The following is a 20,233-nucleotide window of genomic DNA, read 5'->3' as shown; positions in this document are numbered from 1 at the left end:
GTTCCTGGAGGGCCGGTGTCCTGCAGATTTTAGCTCCAACCCTAATCAAACACACCTGAACAAGCTAATCAAGGTCTTACTAGGTATACTTGAAACATCCAGGCAGGTGTGTTGAGGTAAGTTGGAGCTAAATCCTGCAGGGACACCGGCCCTCCAGGACCAGGATTGGTGACCCCTGCTCTAGGGGATTAATAAGTGCAAATGGCACACAGAAAAAACGTACCAGATATGTATGCAGGGGTACATCTGCATAATGAAAATGGGTTACAAAAAGTTTGGCAGTAATTTTGCTACATTTCTCAAATATCTTATTAGGATTATTAGGTTAATTACTGTAATACTAAGTGCTGCTTTGTTTACGCATAGTCTGTGTGGGTTGGAAGCTCATTTCCCTTTGTGGAAAGAGAAAACAGGCTACTGCCCCCTGTAGAGCAGAAAGACATGTTCTCTTGTGCCAATGCAAAACATGACTTTCGTTTAAGATAGCTTTCATCCATTTGGTGTATTCACGCACAGCTTTTTAATCCAGATACAATCCAATGACTTGCTTTGGTGTGCCCAAAGTTAATGCCTAAAAACGTGTTACAAATCGCTGTTGTAATCTGACTACAATTTGTAATCATTTTAATAGGCAAGTTAATAATTAATAAAATTCAGTTGATTATTAAAAAAACTAATCTGATTGTTTTTTTACTGTTAATTTAAATCTATAAACTAACGTCTACTGAGACTTTAAAATAAAGGGCCCTATCATACACCCGGCGCAGGGAGCAACGCAATTGTTGTTTGCTAGTTTCAGCTTGTCGCAAGAGTTGTTTTGACGTTTTGCGCCACACTGTTTAAATAGTGCATTTGGGCTCATATGTACACCCATTCTCTAGTCAAAAAAAGCATGCGTGTTGAGGCGCATTGCTGGCGCATTGCTATTTTGAGAAATGATGAGTGCATTAGTTATGCGCCTCGCTTACACATTGCATAATACAAACAGGATGTACAGCAATACGCAACTATCTTTACATATGAAAAAGAATTAAAATATGAAGGAAATATTGGATATAATACGGATATTGGATATAAATATAAATGATTAAAATATTACAAAACACATTATTTTCTAGCCTACATAAATATAAAAACCTTTTTGCTTTTTCAGTTTATTTATAATAATTTGCTTTTGTATGATGTTATTATTATTAGCAGAATTATTTATTAAATGCATATTTATATTTGTTTTATTAAAAACAAGCTAAGATTTTCCCATCTGTCAGGTTTTAGACCATATGTGGCATAGCATGTGTAATTTTAAATAACTCAGTTTTTTTTAACACACTTCATTATTATTGTTCATTTTTTCGTTTGTTGGAAATTAGAACTGAATTTAGAAATAGTTTTGAAACAAATCTTTGCACTTAACAAACAAAATGAATTATTTATAGGCTAATGGATGTCTGTGCGCACAAGAAGTTTTCTTACCCACGAGAGTGAAAGCAAAAGTAAACAATGAGGAGGCTCATCTCTCATTCTTGTGCTGTAAATGCTCTGTTTAACTGTTTTCTCTCTAGCGAAGGGTTCAGTTTTTCGACTTACAAAGTCAGTCATGTAAATAGCAAATTCGCTATGGCGCGACGCAACTGACTCCTAAAGGGGATGGGAGATGAGACTCTGATTGGTTTGTTCTCAAAACAAACCTACAACTCATTAAGAAAATAAGCTCAAAACGTTTAGACCATGACATGCCCTTAATGCGTTTGCACCCTACACTTTGCACTTTAAGCATGGATCGTCAAAATAGAGCCCAAAGTGTTACCCATTGTACTCTTTAATTCTTTTGCTATGTAATTTGGTTAAAGTATTTGTTTACTCTGAACATGTGTATACAATAAAGCCATACATAAAGTATTTTTTGTTAGTATACCTGTTAAAGTATAATCTTTTGCAGCTTAGGTCAATATTGTGATATACTGTGATAAAAGCTTCATCAATCAACCGCAACAAGAAAATTCAATTCCGTCAAAAGCCTATTTGCATGCTTGGGTTATTTATTCAAATTTGACCAACCAGATGGAGCCTTACTATCTACAGTTGAAACCAGAAGTTTACATACACTGTATAAAAGGCACATAACCATTTAAAGTCAGATTTTAATGTGACTAAACTTTTTCTCTTTTAGGTAAGTTAGGATTATCAAATTTGTTTCTGTTATGCTTATTTGCAGAATAATGAGAGAGATATTTTTGAGAAATTGTTAGAACTTTTCTTGAAAGTCAAGTTTACATACATCACGATTATTGTGCTTCTAAAAAAGCTCAGGTGGTGTCAAGGTTTTGGAAGTTTCTGATTGGCTAATTGACGACATTTGAGTTAATTGGAGGCACAACTGTAGAATAGTATTTATGGAAAACCTCAAACACACGGCTTCCTTGTGTGAAAATCAACAAGCCAGAATCAACAACAACAAAAAAATCCAGATTACAATTTGCTAAATTACACTGGGAAATAGAATAATTTTTCGAGACATGTCCTGTGGTCTGATGGAATCAAGAATGAATTGTCTGGCCATAATGACATGTTTTACATTAGGAGGACAAAGGGGAAAGCTTACAAGCCTAAAAACACCATCCTAACTGTGAAGTATGGGGGCTGCAGCATCATGTTGTGGGGCTTTTTTGCTGCAGGAGGGACTGGTCCACTTCACAGCTTAAATGGCATCATGATGAAAGAACATTATGTAGAAATACTGAAGCAACATCTCAAGACATCAGCCAGGAAATTAAAACTTGGCCACAAATGGGTCTTCCACTTCTATGACCCTAAGCATATGCCAAATTAGTTAAAATGTGCTTTAAGGACAACAGAGTGAAAGTTTTGGAGTAGCCATCACAAAGCCCTGACTCAATACTATAGAAAAGTTGTGAGCAGAGTTAAAAAAGCTTTTGAGAGCAAGAAAGTTCTGAGTTACATCAGTTCTGTCAGCGAAATGGGCCAAAATTCCTGCAAACTATTGTGAGAAACTTGTGAAAGGATATCCAAAACATTTGACCAAAGTTGTAGAGTTTAAAAGTAAAGCTGAAAAAATACAAAGAAAATGTATGTAAACTTTTGACAGTCTAGAAATGAATGAAAATGATCTAAAAATTAATATCTCATTCTGGCATTTAGCAAACGTAAATGATTTAGGTAATCCTAACAAACCTAAAATAGTAAACGTTTAGTATGGTTTACCATCAGACATTTTTTTTAAATGGTTATGTTTTTTTTTTTTTTTATGTTTATACCTGCCTCCCCCCAATAGGTGCATTTATGCTATTGGCTAGACCTAGGGCAAAGGTGAAACTAGTTTCTCAGGACAGAGAGTTTAATATAAATACTAATGGTGGGAGACTAGTGGGGAAAATGTCAACAGCAAATAACAATCAGAATATCTGCCAAGGGTTTCCTTCATTTATAGTGTTTCAAAGTCTACATGTTTACAATTTGACAGTTGTTTTACCCTGACGTTATTTTAAAAAAAGATTTTGTAACATTTTAGAGTACTGTGTGGCACATATCAATCGTAAAATGAAAATGAGGGTGATTTTCTGAAGTCTTTACACAAATAATAAAAAATGTCAATGATAATTTGTAAAGTTTAGCAGAAGTGAGGAGCTCTAGCCAAATCAAAGAATTTAATGAAACAACACGAGCCAATTTCCAAACTAACGACAAATTAAACAATGAAATAAACCAACTTTTGACTTATATGACTCCTGAACTAAACTAATTGTTAAAGAAACAATGTAAATAAATGTATAGAAACAACTAATAAAACAGCACTTCTATATATTTTACACTGTCTTTATTGCTGTCTTTCCAGGTTATGACATGTCGACATTTATTCGGAGGTATAGTCGATATCTGAATGAAAAAGCGGTTTCATATCGACAGGTGGCATTTGACTTCACCAAAGTAAAACGCGGGTAAGACATCATTTAGTCCATTTTATAAAACACCTTTAAATCTAAAGGTGGATTCTAGTTTCTGCTTGGTTTCCTATGCTCAATTTTGCACTAAGTGTATTATATAACTCAAAAAGTGATTCATTTGACCAGCCAATTGTTCACTCGATACAATGACTTTAGCTGTGGTTTTGTTATAATTCATTTGAAGGGGATTTGTGCAGCGCTAGTTTTGAAGTGCTTCCATTAAGTGCTTGAAGTCATTCTGCTGGACCATCCACTAAACCTCCATGCAATGATCCCCCCCTAATGTCATTTGACCTATATTTTAAAATCTTTTTTCCTTAAGGGTGGATGGAGTGATGAGAACCATGAACACAGAGAAGCTCCTTAAAACCATCCCTATTATACAGAACCAGATGGATGCCCTTCTTGACTTCAATGTAAGTTCAAATGAATGTCTTATGAATTCATGCAATGAATATATAAACTACACATATTTGTGTTGCGCATATTAATAAAGATGTATTTTTGGTTTTGTGCAGGTCAATGCCAATGAACTCACCAATGGAGTTATTAACGCAGCCTTCATGCTTCTTTTCAAAGACTCTATCCGACTTTTTGCTGCATACAACGAAGGAATAATAAACTTACTGGGTAGGTGGGAATGCTTTCATAATTTGGCAAATTCTGGATGGATAAATTAAAAAAGCAGTGTTGTATATTTAAGCAAAACACCATAAATATTGTCTGAAATCTGGCACAGAAACCCTAGCAACCAGTTACATCACATTAGCAACTTAGCAACATTGACTTAGCCATTGACATAACATTGGACCAAAATTTGTGAGCTCATAATTCTTTATCAAATAGTCACAGAGACTTTTCAATTGGATCATTTAACTCAGTCTAGAGAGCAGTCTATATATACTGACCGTTTAATTTCACACCCTAGCAACCAGTTACAGCACCCTAGCAACTGCCCTATAGACATCCATTGAAAAAACTGCCATTGACTTAAAATTGGACCAAAATTGTGAGCTCATAACTCTTCATCAAACTGTCACAGAGACTTATCACTTGAATCCTTTAACTCAGTCATTAATAACAATGCACTTAAATAGGAGACAAGTATTAAATAATAAATATCCTCTATTTAATGCCTACAAATACGTATACATGATTGTCATCACGGGAAAGTGTGGAGGAGAGGGAGAGAGAGAGAGAGAGGGAGGGGTGGCGAGTTGCGCACCAAGTGACCTGCAGTTTGGCAGTATTTCCGGTTTCGAAAACGAGAAGGAAGACGTAGTAAATATGAACTATAGGTCTGCATTTCAGCTGCTGTACAGCTGGAGTCGACCAGATTTCTTGCGGTGCTGGAATAAATTGTCAAATAAAGTGTGGGAGCGGTTGGTAATAATTTGAAAGGGAGCGGGCGCGCGGTCTAACAATATCGCTCCCGAGCTAGCGAGCATGCGAGCAATGCTTTCTCTATGTGTGTGTGTGTGTGTGTGTGTGTGTGTGTGAATGAGAGAGAGAGAGAGTGAGAGAGCGGTGCTGTGCATCACTTGGTTCTCTTTCTCTCTGTGTGCGTGTGTGTTTGTGCGTGTGAGAGAGAGCGTCCCGCAGAAGAATACAATAAGACAAACAGGTGACCGCGAAACTAAGGTTGCATATACGGTATTCAGTTTCTGAATGGTTAAAGCACATGCCAACAGTTTGGTGACGCTGTCTGAGCCTTATAATTTTTTTTTATTATGCACGGTAATACTGGATACCGGGGTAAAATGGGGAGGAGGTTTGACGGTATCAAAATTTGGACACCGCCCAAGCCTAATTGGACCATAATTCGTGTGCTCATAACTCTGCATCTGACTGTTGCAGAGACTTGAGGGGAGACTCATTTAACTCTATTTAAGTCTAGCAAGCTGCCAGTGCCAATAAGAGTGAGAGTGATTGTGGTTGAGGTCAAGGGCAGCAAATAAGAAGTCTCTTGAAGAGGGTGGTACATGTCAGATACTATAGTATAGAGCATTTGATTGGTCTGATGATTGATTTGATTGATCATTCATTTGATCCATTTAGGCAGAAATGACAAACTGCAAGCTTTGGATGTTTATATCCTCTAAGTGAATTTTGTCACTGTTTTGGAGCACACAAGCTTAAATAGATATTATAATATAATAATATACATTATTTTATTTTTGCAAACGTTTCTTTATTGTTTTATTATGGAATAATTTATTATATGAACTAGTTTTTACTCAATTATGTGGGCTGCATTGCTAAATTATAGAAGACTTAAATATGTTCCATTGTTGCAATCGACTTGGTATTTTTTTTAATAATAATGAATTTAAGAAAAAACTAAATTATTAGATACTTATAAGATTTTAAGGCAGTGTTTTTTAATTTAGTCAAATGAAAGCATGCAACACTACACAGTAGACTGGAATCCAATGAAAGGATTAAAAATCATTTATTAACTTAATTATGAAAAAAATGAAAAAAATCCAACACTACTTTTTTCCTGACATACACTGATATTGTTGTCATTTGGGACTGTGGTTTCGCTGAGAAATGTATAGGTTTTCACTGAGAAATTTTATAAAATGTGCTTTTTGCTGAGAAATGCTAGAAAGGTTTCGCTAAAATATGTATCAAACAAAGTAAAAACGTAAATATGGTTTGATCAGTTACATTTCAAATATATAACTGTTTGACCCACACTCATACGGACTGAGATGGCAAAAGTACACACATAGTTTACTCAAGTAGAAGCACAGATACTGTTGTTTAAAACGACTGTCGTTATGTAGTGGAGTAAAGTAGTATTTGTACTGCGTTACTTCCCATGTCTGCATACGGATGCCCCTGTAAAATCAGCACCATTGTAACTATCCACATTACTGTGTGTTCAAATGCTATAGAAGCCTTCAGAGCTGAGATTCATGTAGTACGTTTTTGACCAATCAACCTACAGGGCTGCTGGACCAATCAGAGCAGAGTAGGCTCTTTGAAAGGTGGAGTTGAGAAAGACCAGATTCTTGAATGAACCATTTAGGACACGGATAAAAAAAAAAGAGCTTACGCTAAAATGGATTTATATCAAGAAAGGTGTTTTTGACCATGTAAGAAACCATGCAGGGTTTCCTAGGGAATATCTAAAATATTAATGAATTTTAAAAGTTCTATTTCAGTCATTGAAATTGAAATTTTTTGTTCAAGTCATGGACTATCAGGGATTTTTGTTAGCCATTTTGTTTCACAATGTCATCACAATGTATTCCTTTCCCACATCGACTGGCAGTTGCTTAAGTCAATTGCTGTCATCAAGCTTTTCCTGGTTAAATGTGACATTGTTTTGTTTCTGCTAAGTGATTAACACAACAGCTGCTTGTTTTTCTGTTCATTATTCACCTTATTTTGCAATGTGGGAGTGAGTTCTTTTCTGTGCTTCTGTTAAGACTTCTAATTAATTTGTCTATTGGTAAATGACTTAGATTGACTAATGGCAGTAAACGTTCAAACATTTTGTGCTACAAGCCAGTGTGTTTATGACAAAAATATGTTAAAATAAAAATATGATCAAAAAATTATAGTTTTAATAATAAGTAGCATACAGTTGAAGTCAAAATTATGATATTATTATTTTAAAAAAAAATATTTCCCAAATATTGTTTAACAAAGCAAGAATTGTTTTCACATTATTCCCAACAATATTTTTTCTTCTGAAGAAAGTCTTGTTTCTTTTAGTTTGGCTACAAAAAAAAAAAGTAAAAAAAAAAAGTGATGTTTTGAAAAACAAAATCATTTAAAGGTGAAAATTATTAGCCCCCTTAAGCTATTTTTTTTCGATAGTCTACAGAACAAACGATTTTAATACAACGATTTGACTAATTACCGCAACTTCCCTAATTAACATAATTAACCTAGTAAACATTTAAATGGCCAAGAAACCCCCCTGTTTCAGCAGAGTGTTTTCACACCTCTAGTTTGGAAAAAGTCAGGAACGTTGGTGTGTCCATCTTTGTTTAGTTAGGAGTGTTGGAGGAGGGAAAGAGGGAAGGTGCAAAAAAGTAAGTTTTGGAGGAGTTTCAGTTTGGGCACGCTGATTTTCATAGAGGCAAAACAAACACACAGACGCAGGGCAGAGAGACAGTCACTGTGTTTACATGGACATCAGTAATCAAAATATTTGCCAAATTACTAAATGGTGGACTTTAACTGCAGTTTGGCACTTTCATTCAGAAACATTTCGTTCATGCCCCTCGTGACAAACAAGATATTTGATTTAAGGAATTGCTGGAAGCGCGTATTTTTAATGCAATGTTTGATACCGCACAGCGAATAAGAGAAAAAACCCAAACGCCGGCGTATTCTACGGCGCTGACGCATAGCCCTTCGCCGTGGCCTTCGCCACTGACGTGCACCTCTCAAAAAATGTAACTAAACGTCGCAACGACGCGTAGCGCAAGCTCTGTGATTGGTCGGCTTGGTAGCTCTGACGAGTCTGGGCGGGACCGAGAGCCGCGCGAATGGCGCGAGCGATTGTTTACAAGTGTTGAGTATCGTGAAGGAGCTCCGGATGGAAAGTTTTGTTTTGTGTTTACATCATAGTTAAAGTTGTTGCACGTCCGCGGGTTCCTGCCTCAAAATGAGCGAGTTTGAGTCACTTGTACAACCAGGAAGTGTTCAGGAAAAGCAAAACAGAAGTGAAGAAACTCGACACAGAGGAACATTTACACCTCTCTGCCAACTAGCGTTTCGGAAGTGTTAATGCAGACCAACAGAGACAGCGCGCAGAAGTATAAATGCACAGCTGCGTGCGTTGCCTGCGCCGGTCACTTGACGCAGAAGTATAAACCAGGCTTTGGATGCACTTGGTAGGTAGCGTCAGAAAGCCGTGTGTGTGTAGTATATCCTGTCACAAAATGCGGTGAAAATCTTACACGACATTAAGAGTTTGATTACGGTGTTTACATGTTTACACTCGTACAGCAGCATTTACAGTAACAATGTTAACATACTTTAAACTTTAGTAACTTAGAAATCATTTTGATCAAGGTCTGTCTTTAAACACTAAAAGAATACTGCTGACGATATGAACTAACTTTGCCATCTGAATAAACAAAGACCACTGATCGCTCACTTACCAAATCTGTAGAGACAGAACAATCAACACCAACTGAAGCCGCGTCTTTTTAAAAAGGAGACGAGTGGCAAATCTGGATTTTACCATTTTTAGATAAGAAAAGCTCTCGGGTAAAAAAATGTTTCTTAGACACGTGTTTTTGTCGTGCGTCCAGCTACGCTCTCATAGAGGGAAATAAAAACAAAACCTTCAATGCAGCAAATTATGAAAGCAACACTGACAACCTGTGTCTCCAAACAATTCTTCTTCTTCTCTTATTAAAACTATTATGTTAAGAAAGGTGTTGAAAAAATTCTTCTCTCCGTTAAACAGAACTTGGGAAAAATAAAAAAAATACAGTGGGGCTAATTATTCTGACATGAACTGTAAGTTTTTTGTATTGCTAAAAATGAATGGGAGTGAATGTGACCAGACGTCTTGACATACTTAAGTTAGAATAAAAAGATTAAATGCCTAGCTCATGGAAATTCTGCTTTGTAGTCAGTAAAAGTCAGGACATCTGGCTCAGAATGGGAACCCTGCATATTTTAGGAGGCATCAAAAAACAAATAGGAACTATTAAAATAGCATAACAGGGCACTTGAATTCTTACACATGCAGATAACGGTATGATGCTGACTGGTAACACACATTGCTTCATCATCCTCTCACAGAAAAGTACTTTGATATGAAAAAAGTTCAGTGCAAAGAAGGGTTGGACATTTACAAGAAATTCCTCACCCGAATGACCCGGATCTCGGAGTTCCTCAAAGTGGCAGAGGTGAGATTCTCATGTGTCATTTCTGGTTAGCAGGGGACTTCATTAAAAGAGTGCTGTGTAACACATTTGTCCTCTCGCCTCACAGCAGGTGGGAATAGACCGCGGGGACATACCTGACCTGTCTCAGGTAAAAGCGCACTTTTATTCCGACTTTCACAGCTGCTCTCTTTCTGCACTATTAACTATTCTGAGGATTTTCGGAGACTGTTCTGCTTTCTTTCTTACTTACTTGACCTTGCACAAGTGCATTTCTGACTTATAAGATGCATGCAGGTCATTAGAATGCGCATGTCACTAAAGATTTCTCACCTTTTCTGTCTTAACTGATCCCAATCTACAGCAAATAAAGGTGTTACAGGCTCAGTGGAGAAATGCCAGTAGTAATTTGAGAAAAAATGTAAAAATGACTCCCTTGGTTACAGCAAGAATATACAGTAGATGTTGCAACACGTTCTCACTCAAATACAGTCAAATCTTTGTCACGAGGGTCAAAAAGATTTATGGACAATGTGGACGATTTAAAATATTAACAGGCAATCTGCCAATGGAATAAGCAAAATTATCTTGTTTTTCGATTTGTGATAAGATTATTTTGCTTATCCCATTGGCAGATTATTTTGCTTGATTTAAGGAAAAACTCACTTCATTTTGGCAGATTATTTCTTAAAACAAGACAATATGTTTTGCTTGTCTAGAAAATACTTCTTGATTTAAGAATTTGTAGATATTTGGACTAGAAACAAGACAAAAAATCTAAGTAAGAAAAGCATTTTTTGCAGTGTAGCATTTATATATAACTAAAGGACCACATTTGTAATACATGTAGATTCCACCATCACTGCAAACAGTTGGCAAAGTCATGTCCACAAGATGATGAATATATTCTTGAGCGAACAGTTTCATAATTATAGTAATAATGTTGCCTGAGCTGCAGTATTTGATGAGAACGGGTTGTTACATACAATAACATGGCAGGACAAAGCCATAATTGCAAATGTTAAGCTTATATATTCAGCACAAATGATACTATCACACCCATACATCATAGCAAATAGCTGCTTTTTACTCGCTTTAAGCATTATATGTCTGACCAAAACCACCTTTATATTCTGTATTTCCCTTTATCTTTCCACCTTCTGTCCACCTTCAGTTTACAGTCTGTGTAAGTACTTTTCTCACTCTTTTCTGCACTCCTCTGCACTGTTTTAACTCTTATTTCAAATATAAGTTGACATGCTTACTGTTTTTTGGAATTGGTCGGGGTTAAGTAAATGTTTGTGGTTCCTCTCAGGCCCCCAGCAGTCTTTTGGATGCCCTGGAGCAACACTTGGCTTCATTAGAAGGAAAGAAGGTGAAGGACTCCACCGCCGCCAGCAGGTGGGCCATTCATGCGTCTCGCTCACAACTGAATACAATTGATTGACTTCTAAAGGATGCATTTTGCTGAAATGGAATGATAGATTAATGCTTAATGCTTAATGCTCAAGTATTTATGATGTGTAATTTTCTGCTTTATACTCACAGAAGCCCAATATATCTCTCCCTGAATTTTTTTGTAGGGCGAGCACACTCTCCAATGCTGTGTCATCTCTGGCCAACACTGGCATGTCGTTCACCAAAGTGGATGAAAGAGAAAAGCAGGCAGCGCTGGAGGAGGAGCAGGCCAGATTGAAAGCCCTAAAGGTACAGAACAGGACATATTAAAATAATTTCACTCCAGAGAGGGAAGGATTTCTAGCAATTTTCTCTACATTTCATCTCATTATTTGGTTAATTGTATTCCTTTTAAAGGGATATTTCACCCAAATAGGAAATTTGTTATCGTTTGCTCACTCTTGACTTGTTCTAAACTTGTTTGATGTGAACCAGTTTGTTCTGTTCAACACAAGAAAATATAGATAAAGAACCCAAAAATGTCAATAGAAAAAAGTCAAGTTTGAGCAAATGATTAAAGATTTTACATTTTTTGCTGAATTAACTATTTAATTACAGGACAAGCTAGTTATAGACTGATTTCACGGGGCTGCCATTTTAAAAACGAAATCGAGGCTGCGATGGGAAGAAACCTGAAAGTATCGCCTGAGTCACACAGGAACATTGTGTATCTGGCTGTATATCTTATTAGCGAAGAGAAAGCAACACAAATTTATCATTTCACCATCTTCTGAGTAACCCGAAGGTCCATTCTGAATGGATAGTGAAAATAAATAAAGGGATATCAGACCTCATTTCCAGTTAAGTTAAGGGAAATGGCACTAGTGAGCTAATATTTTCTTTCCCAAACAAATGGTTTAGATGCCATTCATCAAACTCAAGTTAAACTGATTCTTTCACTATATTACCCTTGATCACAATACTGAAGTTCGGAACTGAAATAAAAAAAAAAACAAAAACGTCCATTTCCCGCTAACATCTAAGCACTGTTGAGTGCATTCTTAAAACAGCGCTGATTTGCTGTTGTGTTCACCAGTGCTCAACAGAAATGACTGTGATTGGCCGTAAAGGTCATCAAACACAGTAATCGACTGATCTTTGCGGCTTTAAAACGCTCCAGTGTCCCTGTATTTGTGTTTGCACTCTGTAAAAAGTGGTGAACTTACGACCTTCACGGACAATCACTATCATTTCTGTTGAGCAAAAGTCATTTATGTACTATGGCAAATCAGCTGTGTGTTTGCGTAAAATTGACATTTTTTGTTTTTTCTAATTTCAATTTTTTTTATTTTAGTAGCACACTATTACAGACAACTCGAGGGTGTGCTACAAATGACTGCATTGTTATATTACGTACTGTGTTACATAGGCTGAAGCAGGAAAGCGTCCCAATGATGTTTACCTGGTGCTATGAACTGTAGCCTAGGAGGACACTTGAGCGTATTACTCTTAAAGAGATTAAGATTTGTTTGATGCCTAATATGCTTTTAATTGTTTAAATTAAACTTAACTGAATGCTATTAAAGTGATGTTTACACAACATCTGCACTTTGAAATTGCGACAACAGCTGGAGGTTTGTAGTTCACAGCATGTTGTTGCAATGTTTACAGTGCTGATCCTATACTTACGGGTTTCTTCCCACCTCAGCCTTGATTTCACTTTTTAAAATGGCAGCTGCGTGAAATAAACATTTAGGTAGGCATATTTTTACTATACTGTATATGCATTTGCATTATTAATATTATTAGAATTCTAGTATATTTGAGCATTTACTATAAATTTCTGCCACTAGTTGATATACTATTTAAAAAAAAGCTTTGATACTTTGAAAATGATTGCGCCTAAATAGCTTTTATAGTAAAACTGTTTACAGTCCACATAGTTTTCATAACTTAAATATTCAACTAAATAATTTTATTTAATAATTTTATTCATTCTTTTATTTACTTTGGGCTTAGTTCCTGATTAAGCACGGGTCACCACACCAGAGTGAACTGCATAAAAATTTGATATATTATTTTATAATATATAATTTTATATAATAAAATATAAAATAAAATATAATTTTTTACAATAGTACTCTTTTATATAAGTGCATTATAACATTTCAGTTGTTTTCCATTCCTTTATTGTAATTAAATAAAAAATATTGGTGGAAATTTTAAAAAGGTTAAGGTAAACTTTATATAAACATCAGAATTTTGTTACTTTCCACAAAAAAACTCTAAATGACGATATTTGTCTTTGAAACATTGTCTATGAAACATTATCATACTCGAACACAATCATCTGGCTGTTTTTTGCTTTTTGACCTTCGTATTTGTTCTGGTAGACACAAAATTACACTGAGCAATATGGGTTTGTGTTAGAATCTGTTCATAAGAGAATATTCAGCTTTTTGCATTTTTTGCCTTTAAACCAAACTTATAATTTCAGAAGACTAGAATTCTGTCTAAACAAGGTCAGTAGGTGGAGATCAGCTGGTCTGTTGTGGCTGTTTGAATGTTATTAATTAAATCTAGACTGAAAATGGAAAAGCTCAAAATGTTTCAGACCTCACCTACAGCACAGGACCAGTGATAGCAAAAGTTCCCAGACTGCCAAGAAGTTTGCAAAGATTAGATTTATCCACCGCTAAACACTACACTAATGAATGAAAAGTGTCTGTTGGTTACTGTACTTGGCTCCTTCCTGTCTGAAAGGTTTATTGGCTTCTTGTACTGGTTTTTGAGCAGGAGCAAAGGCTGAAGGAGCTCTCCAAGAGGCCCTCGTTTGCTACCACTGACACTTCTCCAGTCTCTACCACAGCCGCCTGCATCAGCACCGCTCCTGCCATTGACCTGTTCTCCACTCCCAGCTGCTCCAACGGGTCAGTTCAACTAATCAGCTATCTATATTAATCAGTGTTTTTGTATGGCTTGAAATAAATAAAACATAGGTGAACTCACTAACCAGTTCACGTACATGGATTTTACAGTGGGGGAAAAAGCATTCAACTCATAATTTTTTTGGGGGAAAATATTCTAAATGAGCTGTTGACATGGAATTAAACCAGATTTTGGTAAAAACCCAAACAATACAAACATAAAAATATAACAAAGCAAAAGTGGTTCTGTATAACAACAATGGAATGACACATAGATAATGTACCGAACTACTGAAGTGTATTGTATTGGTGATGGCAGCTTAAAGACACCTCTCATATAGAGAATAAAGTCACATGACCTGCTCAGGTGTGATTTTTTTCAGACTTTAACAAAGTGTAAAAATCTTGATGGTTCTGTGGGTCTCGTCTGTCAAGTTTGATATTGATTTTCTTTCTCTGAAAGCATTTGAGAGTTTCCTTGGATCATTGTCTTGCTGAAATGTCCACCCTGGTTTCCTCTTCATCATCGTGATAATGTAGATGTTGGACTGAAGCAGCTAATATTATTTATAATGTCAAAGGGCAGAGGGTTTCTGAAGAACTGCTGTGAGATTTCAGTTACTGTCTGGGCTTTCACTGCCTTTCTACACCTCCCTTTCTTCATTTGCTTAATACCTTTTTCCAGTGTCATTTACTTTTATTTCACATAACTTAATTTGATAACTAATTAACAAATTTTGGTTTTTTTTGCATATATGAATTTCTTTGGTTGTTAACAACATCTGGTGAAAATTCAAAGTCAACAGCACCTTTAGAAATATGTTTTAAGACAAAATGACGTGTCGAATACTTTTTTCCTTTAGGTTTTTTTTTTCACTACTAAGTTTTAAAACAAAGGCAATTTTAAATTCGATTTTCAGATTCTGATAATTCAATTTCAGACTTTTATTCTCAGTCTCAAAAAAGTCATAATTTTGAAGTTTTATTTTTTTGTATACTGTGGTGAAAATACCATAATTAAGATGAAAGTTGTTTTTGTAAAAATATGTAAAAATTCAGGATAACACTTTACAATAAGGTGCTATTTATTAATCAGTTTAACATTTACTAATGCATTATTAAAATCCAAATTTGAGCTTGTTTACTTTAATGTACTGTGAGTTTTGATGAACTAATAATGTAACAGATTAGGTTATTGTATATCTCATAATTTTACTTTATTAAATTTCAAGTTCTGATTTTATATTTAGAATTTCTGGCAAATGTATCAAGTATCATTTTTTTAGGTATTCAGACAGCTTTATGTTTTTATTCTCAGTCAGAATTCCAAGACAAACTCAGAAATCTATGTTCATTACACAATTCAAAGTTTTTTATTTTGGTTTCTAAAATTGTGAATATTTCTGTGAACAAATAATATTATGCATTGCTCCAAGTTTTTTCTTAAATTTCTGAAAATTTCTTGCAGTTCTGAAAATACCCCTCAGATTGTAAGATACGTCAATTTTGAATAGCAAGTAAAAAGTTTCAAGTAAATATGTCTAAATGAGTCTCTATCTCACAATTTAAACGTTTAATTATGCTATAGGAATTGCCAGTTTTGTTTTCCCTCTTTAAATCTCACAATTCAGGGCTTACACTACCTGACAAAAGTCTTATCTCACTTGTAAGAGCAGCAAATAATAACTTGATTTCTAGTTTGGAAAAGTGACAGAAGGTAGATTTTTCTTATGAATCATCTGTTGAACTGCATTCCAATTATCACAAATACTGCAGAAGAACTACTGAAACCCACATGGACCCAAGATTCTCATAGAAATCAGTCAAGTTAGGTGAAAAAAAAATCATGGTTTGGGGTTGCATTCAGTATGAGGGTGTTTGAGATATCTACAGAGTGGACGGCAACATCAACAGCCTGAGGTATCAAGACATTTGTGCTCATTTGTTCTGCCCATCACATTACAAACCACAGAACAGGACAAATTCTTCAGCAGGATAGTGCTCCTTTTCATTCTTCAGTCTCCGCATCAAAGTTCCTGAAAGCAAAGAAGTTCAAGGTGCTTTAGGATTGGCAAGCCCAGTCACCAGACATGAACATTATTGAGCATGTCTGGGGTAAGATGAAGGAGGAGGCATTGAAGATGAATACAAAGAATCGTGATGAACTCTGGGAGTCCTGCAAGAAAGCTTTCTTTTCCATTCCAGATGACTTTGTGACAAGAAGTGACAAGACTTTTGTCTTAGCAAAGTCAAACCTTACTGTCCAGATTAAATAATTAAAATCCAATACATGATCATATTTTATTTTGGTAAATTAAGCGTAATCTAGAGGCCTTTGGCTTTATATTAGCCACATCTGATACCAAATGATGAACTACAAGCCACATTATTATTTGTTGTTTCTAATGCTTTAATAGGCGACATGACTTCAGGTAGTGTATATCACATCTACATTTTGTACTGTTGAACGATCATGCAATTGCTAATATTATTTGACATTTTCTGCCCCTTAGAGCTCTGAAGATGGAGAGCGACCTTTTCGACTTGCAGACTAACTTCCAGTCCAGCATGCAGCCGGGACCGTCTGTGGCCACGGCATGGGGAGGTAAACGCTCTCTTGCACGTTTCAGCCACTCAAGCATGCTGTAGTCTTCTCTGTGTTAACTTGAGTCTCGTTCTAACGTCCTCCTGTTCCACTCTTTCTCTTTCTCCTTTTGCCTGCTCAGATCCTTTCTCTTCTTCTGAAGCTGTAGATGACTCCATTCCAAACCTAAACCCTTTCCTAAGCAAACTTGTTGTTGATGGTGCTCATCTACCTGTTATGTCATCAGACGGTGTTAGTTTCTCCTCTAGGACGTCAGGTCATGAGATTTTCAGTGGTAAACACGCTTTAGTCTCTTTCTTCCATCACCACCCATCCATAGTTTTTTATTAGTTTGGAGTTTTTTTATTTGCTTGGTGAAAGTCCCTTGTTGTTTCGCATGCTCAGTAAATCCTGTTCATTCAATCAGGAATCCTCTGATTAAGTTCGGTCATGTCGTTCTTCCAGCTAAACTGAGTAAGAATGCAGTCTGTAATTGGAGACTAAATTAAGGTTTGCTGGCTGAGCTATAGATAACGTGTGAAATAATGTTTGTACACACTGAGCTTTGTTTTGGCTTTGTTCAGATGGGGCCGTTTCATTAATTGTAGGTTTTACTGTGATGTGAAGCTACAATTAAAGCAGTTGTAGGTAGTGCTAGAGTAAAACAACTGACTAGATGCATGGTAAATAGTGTGCACATTCAGATAAAGATGAATTAAAACAAATTGTAGATCACTATTGAATTGAATATATCATTTCAAAGCTAGAAACTGGGGTTGCACAATATATTGTTTCGCATATCCATAATAGTCACATTGCAAGTTATGCAATGTTAAGTCAGAATTGGAGTTGACCAGGGCTGCGTTTCCCAAAACCATCGTTAGCCAACTAAGGTCGCAAGTTCTGTTGTTACAAACATAGTTTGTTGATTTGGTGTTTCCCAAATCCATCATTTCAACAGACATTCGCAAACTGTGTCTCAAACTTGTACACTTGCAACTACACCTCTGGAGCTGTAGTTAGAAACATAGTTCCTGGCTGTCTTCTAATCCCAGTTATCCCCCTATGCCCTATTCATTTAGAACCTTCTAACATTTAAACTTGGAATGATTAAAAAGAACATCTTTATAAACATTTTTGACTAAATTATCCTTGCTGATTAAAAGTAACAATTTATTTCTAAATAAATTAACCTAAACTTGAATGGTAGTCTACAAAGAAAATGTGGGTGATCAAAAGTAATACATGATTGTTGACATATGAAATTAATGTTTCAAAGTCTTTATATAGTGCAAATTATTATTCGTCAAAGGTAAAGATGTAAAATACCACCCATGACTGGGTCAAACAACAACAACAACAAAAAAAACCTTGTATAATCTTGACCGCTCTAATCATCATATATATTATTTTGTGCCGTGGAGATTCTAAAACATTTACAATCAAACTTTTCTCAGATAATCATTTCATTCACCCCTATGCATTGTTAAGCTTTAGTAGATGATCAACTATAGAGCTTTAAGTGAATGATTGTTTTTCCTTTTCCACCATAGATCAGTACAATCCCTTTATTGATTCAAGTTCATCTGTATCAACCAATTACAAACGAACTGTGCGGATAGAGCACTTAATCTCAGGTACCATGATGGCAAAGCATCCCACCTATGTTTCTCTGTACTGGAAACATAGGAGCCCTGAAGCAGTGCACATGGAACTAAAACCTGTGATATTGCCTGCTGGATGCTGTTTGCCTTCTGCACATGGCTGTGTCTTAATATTGCTGTCTAAATACGCTCTTTACTAATCCAGTGTGACTCTGAGATGTCTTTATGTCTGTAATGCTTGCCGTGTTGTTTCTCCTTCTCCTGCCTGCCTGCCTGTCAGACTCGTTTGGTCAACCGTCTATGGTCCAGCATCTCCCAAACCCCTCTCCCTTCCAGTCTGAGCCCTCCACTGTAGCAGGCCTATTCAGAGGTAGGAGCCTGCCTGTGGCTGGAGGTTGCCTTGTGATATATATTTATGTTTCCCTTTGTTTCTTTGTCTGTTTTTACCATTGCTGATCCTTTAAAAGGATAGTTCCTCCAAATATTAAAATTCTGTCATTATTTACTCACTGTTCACTTGTCAAACCTGTTTAACTTTCTTTCTTCTGTTGAACATAGTTTTTCTTACTATGTTATGCTTCGTTTTCACACAGTGGTACAGTATGGTATGGTACGGGTCACCTTTATTAGAATTGTGTCTCCACTGCCAAATGGTAAAAGGCATGGTGTACGACAGAAATTTGCAGTCAACGCCATTCTCACTTCAAGTTCACATATCGAGAAGCAGTTCTTATAAAACAAATGCTTTATATATACACACATAATACTTGTGTATAAATGTTGTATACAAAAAAGAAACATGAATGATTTGAATGTATATCAATGAATGATGCACACCATGTAATGCAAAATTTACATTAGAGTACATGCTTTTAGTCTTTTTCACATGGAACTGAGCTTTGCAGAGCAACAAATGTGTACAACTGGAAAGGGGGCGGTATATGATGCAATGATCATTTATCTCGATTAATGTTTTTTCATAATCGTTAGAAGCTAAAATCAAAATCGAAACCGGATTTTCGATTAATTGCACAGTCCTCCCTGTTCAATCTCTAATATGTTACCAAAAATACCCAAAATATAGGTATTATTCAGGTTAAAAAACAATACGAAATAAATAGTCAGTACAAACCTCTAATTTTTAAGCTTCACCAGCACATGTAACGCTAATATCTTGTTAGAAAGTCATTCCTTCATTCCGAGTTTATAATAGTCAAAAGGCAATGATAATAATAAACATGGCAGTTTGTTCTAGGCTGTTTTAGATTGCTGTCATTTGCTCCTTTGTTTTTGTCTGTTTGCCAATTTCCAAAAGGATGTCAGAAGCACTTCAGTAGTCATGTGCACGTTGTTATCGTGAGCTCAAGTTCGGTATTTCAAATACAGACAAGCGGCGAGTGCAGCAAATAGAGCTCTCTAGAGAAATTGAAACTACTGGCGCTTTTAGATGGCCTCGTAAACAACAACAAATTCTACAAAAACAACAAATTCTGCTCTTTTTCTTGGCCTTGTGGCTGTTTATCAAGACAAGGATGAGGTTTGTTTGAGCTTTGGTCGACCATCTTGTAATATGTATAAATTATTATGTTGCCTCAGCTGTGTTTTCAAAAATGGTGCCTTTTGTGTTTTCATTCTCCTAGCTTGTTGCACGCCCTAGTGGTGTTTCTCTGTTAACCAAGAGTGTTCAGCTGCACATCTAGCTCCGCCATTTGGTACCTTTTTGTTGTACTAGGTACCCTTTGGAAAGGGTACTCAAAAAGTGGTACGGTACAGTTTACTTTTTGGTACCTTTTGACAGTGGAAACAGACATAAAGGCGTACCGAACTAGACTGTCCCGTATCATACCTCTAAGTGGAAATGGGCCAAAAGTAGTATTGTATGGTTTGCCTTTTG

At 36.1% G+C, this 20,233-nt stretch overlaps 2 protein-coding genes across 48 annotated transcripts in view; one reads left to right on the top strand and one right to left on the bottom strand.

Moving 5' to 3' along the window:
- zpld1b (zona pellucida-like domain containing 1b) overlaps window positions 1–11,527 on the bottom strand; it is a 40,840-nt gene extending 29,313 nt beyond the window's left edge. Inside the window, exons 1-2 of the mRNA XM_021466395.3 lie at window positions 11,373–11,527; window positions 11,092–11,293 (exon numbers count right to left, since the gene is read on the bottom strand). The gene's annotated coding sequence lies outside the window, so the exon portion shown is untranslated. The remainder of the gene's footprint in view (window positions 1–11,091; window positions 11,294–11,372) is intronic.
- picalmb (phosphatidylinositol binding clathrin assembly protein b) overlaps window positions 1–20,233 on the top strand; it is a 44,385-nt gene that overhangs the window by 7,978 nt on the left and 16,174 nt on the right. For 2 of the 47 annotated variants that reach the window (XM_073922946.1, XM_009291635.5), the window contains exons 4-16: window positions 3,854–3,956; window positions 4,285–4,378; window positions 4,481–4,592; window positions 9,744–9,850; window positions 9,936–9,977; window positions 11,001–11,012; window positions 11,142–11,227; window positions 11,410–11,533; window positions 14,021–14,154; window positions 16,665–16,756; window positions 16,878–17,030; window positions 18,289–18,372; window positions 18,620–18,709. In XM_073922946.1, coding sequence (XP_073779047.1) covers window positions 3,854–3,956; window positions 4,285–4,378; window positions 4,481–4,592; window positions 9,744–9,850; window positions 9,936–9,977; window positions 11,001–11,012; window positions 11,142–11,227; window positions 11,410–11,533; window positions 14,021–14,154; window positions 16,665–16,756; window positions 16,878–17,030; window positions 18,289–18,372; window positions 18,620–18,709 — 1,233 coding nt within the window. Of the gene's footprint in view, window positions 1–3,853; window positions 3,957–4,284; window positions 4,379–4,480; window positions 4,593–9,743; window positions 9,851–9,935; window positions 9,978–11,000; window positions 11,013–11,141; window positions 11,228–11,409; window positions 11,534–14,017; window positions 14,155–16,664; window positions 16,757–16,877; window positions 17,031–18,288; window positions 18,373–18,619; window positions 18,710–20,233 lie in introns of all 47 variants that reach the window. The other 45 variants (XM_017359235.4, XM_017359233.4, XM_073922949.1 and 42 more) reach the window with 23 other exon arrangements.

Source organism: Danio rerio, chromosome 15, assembly GCF_049306965.1.
Source record: "Danio rerio strain Tuebingen ecotype United States chromosome 15, GRCz12tu, whole genome shotgun sequence".
Lineage (NCBI taxonomy): Eukaryota > Metazoa > Chordata > Actinopteri > Cypriniformes > Danionidae > Danio > Danio rerio.
This window is presented reverse-complemented; position numbering and strand designations above follow the sequence as displayed.